The 4,912-nt window shown below is 34.5% G+C and overlaps 1 protein-coding gene across 1 annotated transcript; it reads right to left on the minus strand.

Annotated features, from left to right (window-relative positions):
• Positions 1-921: 921 nt before the first annotated feature.
• Positions 922-4,415, minus strand: LOC127120749 (uncharacterized). Its single transcript, XM_051051282.1, has 3 exons — positions 3,381-4,415; positions 1,518-2,060; positions 922-1,239 (listed from the first exon to the last, which is right to left on the minus strand). The coding sequence occupies exons 1-3, from the start codon at positions 4,200-4,202 to the stop codon at positions 1,138-1,140; spliced, it is 1,467 nt and encodes a 488-aa protein (XP_050907239.1). The 5' UTR covers positions 4,203-4,415; the 3' UTR covers positions 922-1,137.
• Positions 4,416-4,912: the final 497 nt, after the last annotated feature.

Consider the following 4,912-nt stretch of genomic DNA (forward strand, 5'->3'; position numbering starts at 1 on the left):
TGACATTCATGAGTATCAAACAGATGACGCTCTTTATCAAGAAGAGAACTCGGGGTCATGTTACTCAGAGATGGGGGAGATTGATGTGAGAAGGCTGGTTGCGCATATCGAAGAGGATATCGCACGTAAGAAAGCATTTTAATATTTTATGCAGCTTTTTGTTTTATTTCTGATTTTGATTAAAAACCCATTAGGGTTTCCTTAAACCTATTAGGGTTTATTTTTTCTGTATTTAAACACTTTTGGGAGTGTCTATCAGGATTATTTTTTATCATAATAATATTAAGTACTTTTATCTATTTGGTGGATTCTAGAGTTTTATCTAACATGTTTGTCGCTTACAAACTTGTGCTTTCATTCTAGATTTTACGCTTGTTAATCCGTAGTGTTTCCAACTGCGCAGATTAGAGGAATACTTATATTTCTGATATTTATTTAAATAGAAAAACATTTATTTAATTAACAATACTTGACTCGTCTCCATATTTTATAATCCGGAATGCAAATCCTAACCCAAACTCAATTAAAGTGGATTTTATCCATCAAATTCGAAGTGAGTGCGGAATGATACCCGCGGGATTATTAAAGTCCAGATATTCGAATATTCCTTTTCACTATCCAGAATATTCCTTTTCACTATCCAGATTTCCCTCTGGCTCTGAAAATCTATCACACGTTAACGAAAAGAATGAAGTAGGAGACAGATTCTAAATATGGCACCAAAATAATTCTTTTGGCTGTATGTATTATCCAACTGTAAGGTGTTTCGATATGGGGACATATTTTGATGATTGGCATGACATATATTCATGCCAAAATCGTTTTTTGTTTTCAATGTCATGAAAAAATCCAATTAGTTTTTATGTTCTTGTGCACGCACTATATCTGCAGCAAAAATCAAAGTCAGTAAGAAAAAGCAAATTACAAATTGAACTTCTTTATTTCCAGTAAATTAACTTACAATTTGTATCTATAATGATTATAAACTACAAATTTTTCGCCCATGTATCTTCTGTCCAGAACCCATCCCCTTCCAGGGACATGACAAAATTTTACATTTAGACTCAATAAATGAAGAAATAGAAACAAAGAATTAATATAGACAAGAACCTAATTTGAATCAGTCACAAGTTACAATTACGGTTCGCTGACCTCGCCATCTCTACATATTCCAACATCCATCACCATTCTTCCTTTCTTGTTTGACTTCATCACTCTGCAACAGTTTCTCCTTGGAGCCTGCCACAATTAGTTTTTGCATCTAAAAACCAAAAGCCTAAAAAAACACTCAACAAGTTGGAACTTATGAAAGCTAGTTATAGGTTTGTTATGGTTGAATGCGAATTGGTTATGATTATATGAAAGTTAGTTATGAATTATGATTCATTATAACTAGTTGAAACTCTCTGTATCCTACTGTCATTGTAATCATAACTATTTTCTAACTACCTTAAACAAGCAACTAATTCTAACAATTTCAAAGGAATTGATGTGACAAGAGAAGAAGAAGAACATACCCTATCCCATAGATGTGGGTCTGGTTTCTTATATACAACAATTTTGTCGAGAGCCGAAGGATCATCCATTTTCCATCGACATTCTGGATGAGGAACACGATGCCTTTCATATTCACTCACTGTCTGATGCATTGTAGAATTGAATTTGGCCTTTGAAAGGTAAAACACAAAAGGCTTCTGACACGGATTTCGTGTAACCGGCCGCGTGTTGAAAGCATATGCAGTGTAATCAGCTCTTCTATACCAATTAAGGAATGTTCTTGAAGGCATTTCAATTTCGCGAGGCGAAAATATCCCGCGAAATATCTGTACTGCAAAACCCCATGAAACTGAAATCGTCCATCTCTTTTCTATGTCGTAGCAGATGGATTGCTGAATGAGTCCGGCTGAGTCAAGCTTCATCGGTACCGTAAGGTGTTGAAGTGCTTCGACTCTTGTGGCATTAGGGAAGATCGGCTCAACCACATCAAGATGGTGTAGTGATACCAATGGAGTCACTGGATGAGCTGCAAGAAGCCCAAATAAGTTCCCATACACATCATACTGTTTCAACAAAAACATGGACTGTCAGGGTCAACACTCACAAAAGATAGCATGAATTAGCTTAATCTTTTTTTTTATTATGATCAAAGCTTAGTAGTAAAGGAAGGATAAACTAAAGACCTAGTTTGGTGAAAAAACATTAAAAGACCTAGTTTGGATTTACCTGCTAAACTTTAGACATGTAAACTACTATAAAAAAAATCTATATTGTTCAATGTTAAAAATACTAGAATACCTAAAATTCCACTCTGCATGAAATTCCAATTGAAAAAGGAAAAATAAGTCAAATTTTAGAAACCTAAGTGTGAATAGAAGAAGCACAAATAAGTTGTCCACCATCCACCCTCCATAAAAGGAGGTGTTTTACTAGTAATAATATGTTTACATTTTGCAGTTAGAAACAAAAGATCACTATCAAATTAATCCATTTCAACAACAACCAATTATCAAAAACAAAAATTTAATAACAATAATCACTATAAACTCATACATACACAACCGCAAGATTCCAAATTTGAATTTAGATGATAATATTTAGATAAATCCTTAGGTACTATTTAGTTTTAGTTGGATACTGATATCATTAATGTTAATTGATTTAAAATTTTAATTTTTTTAAAAATAAATTCAAAAATAATATGGCATTGAATATCCTCATTTAATTGGAGAAAATCCGATACCCAACTAAATTTAAGGGTACTTGATTATTCACCTAATATTTATTGGTATTAAGTTAGAACTTGGCCACGAAGAAACCTAAATAATAAGTTACTAGTTTAATTATAATACCATACATGAATAGAAACAATCTAATGCATGAATAGAAACAATCTAATTATTCTGTAAATCCTAATTCAACTGGAATTTTTTATCATGAATTTTTTATCAAAAAAAATGGAATTTTCGAAATTTTTCGATACAAATTGTGAATTTTCAATAAAAACAGATAAATTTAAAAAAAAAAAACGATTTTTACAAAATAATATAACAGTAAAAATGCTCTAAATATAAATTATGAGATACAAGTGTCGGAGTCGCAAGTTAAAAGCTTAACAACTTCTTTTGCTTGGAGCCAGAGTTACGTGGGGCCAAACGTGTTTTTAGTGGGGGCAGGGAAGTAATAACGCATCACCAACCAAATCAGATCAAAATACAAACAAACAAAAGCCCATCACATAGGCCCAAGCAGTTCCTTTCATTCAACTCAGCCATGACATATAATCCACACATATCGCATTCAATAACACAAAAAGACACCTAAGCAAAAACCAAATAACAAAATTCTAATTAAAATTAACTAACCAACAATTAACAACTAACCTGATGAAAACCGATTTCTTTGGTGAGTGGAACACCGAGTTCCGCCATACAAGCTTGCATTCGATCATCAGAACCATAAAGTCCGGGATACCTATGAATACACCGATCCTGCATTTTCACAAGAGCTTTCGCTAATCCATAACTAATCGCAAATCCACCACCACCGTAAGCCATGCCATAAGAAAAATATATATTCTGCAAATGACTCTCCGATAAGCTTCCAATGTAATAATACTCTTTGTAATCATACTTATTCAAAACCCTAATTAAATTATCCGTTACAAAAACGGTGTCGTCGTCTCCCATTACAATCCACCGCACATCCTTCAGCCCTAAACGCACCGTTTCGGAAACGATTCGCGAGATTCGAATCGCGGAACGGTGACCCTGTTTGTTTGTGTAAGGAAAATTGGATGTGTCGGCTGAGATTCTCACCATTGGAAGACCTTCGCTTGGGTCTGTTTTTACTGTATCGTCCATCCAAACGATTCCTCTCATTGTTCTGTTGTTGAACCAGAGTTTTATGTAGTTTTTTCTCTGTGGCCAGAGTTTTGAGGATGCGGCGATTCCGAACACGACGTGTTTGAGGTCTGTTTTGTGAGAAGTTGTTGAAGTGTTGATGGTGGATGTGTGGAGGTTGATGGAGAATGGAGGGTGGTTGCAGGTGGTTGAAGTGGAGACGAGTTTGAGAGTGTAGATGAAGTAGGTGAGAGAGACGGCGAGGATGAGCCATAGCATGAAGAGCTTTGGGGAGGTTCGTTGTTGGTGTGATGGAGTGACAGCAACGGAGGTTGGGGTAATGATTTTGTCTGAATCTTTCATTTTTGTTTATGTTTTGTAATGTTTAATCTTTATTTAAGAAATGGTAGTATTTGAGGTAGAGAAAGAAGAGGGTGTAGATGGTACGATAGGGGCCAATGCATTGAATTATGATGAAGGAGGAAGTAGGGAGGTGAAAAAGTCGAGAGAAGAGCATGCAGAAGTGACAGGTTGCACGCACTTCTGTACTCAAAGTGTCCCAATGCCAGTACTCATATTTATATTACTGCTGGCTACAGTACTACCTAGTAGTATTGTTTTGTGGGGACTCGTTTAAATTACAAGGGATTAAAGAATAAATATATTTTAGTTTGTTGTGTTAATTATTTGGGATAGAAATAATTATTCGTATATGTAATATGTAATTAGATTAATATCATTTTTTTTTCATTTTTTTTTCTATTCTCTTTAACACTTTTTTTTACCTAAATGTTTTAACATTAACAAATTGGTATTCAGAATTTTGGTTAGTTCTTTTTAATTTTGATTCAAGATTTGCATGTTGGCAGTCGTGTTTCTAGGAATCGCGAATCATAATTGCTGCTAAGATGAATGGTGACAATGATATTCCTAATTCTCTTTCAATTTTTGACAGTAAAAGTTGGAACCGTTGGAATAAATAAATGAAATTCTTGTTTGGTTTCCAACAAACCCTTGAAGTGGTCACTAAGGGTGTCTCTGAACTTGCTCCCAACGCAAATGATGTTCAAAGG

Source organism: Lathyrus oleraceus, chromosome 2, assembly GCF_024323335.1.
Source record: "Lathyrus oleraceus cultivar Zhongwan6 chromosome 2, CAAS_Psat_ZW6_1.0, whole genome shotgun sequence".
NCBI lineage: Eukaryota > Viridiplantae > Streptophyta > Magnoliopsida > Fabales > Fabaceae > Lathyrus > Lathyrus oleraceus.

Coding starts and splice junctions, on each gene's coding strand:
- LOC127120749 (XM_051051282.1), bottom strand. CDS start 4,202: ATGAAAGATTCAGACAAAATCATTACCCCAACCTCCGTTGCTGTCACT. Junction 2,061..3,380: donor AAGAAATCGGTTTTCATCAG/GTTAGTTGTTAA, acceptor TTGTTGAAACAG/TATGATGTGTATGGGAACTT. Junction 1,240..1,517: donor ACCCACATCTATGGGATAGG/GTATGTTCTTCT, acceptor TAATTGTGGCAG/GCTCCAAGGAGAAACTGTTG.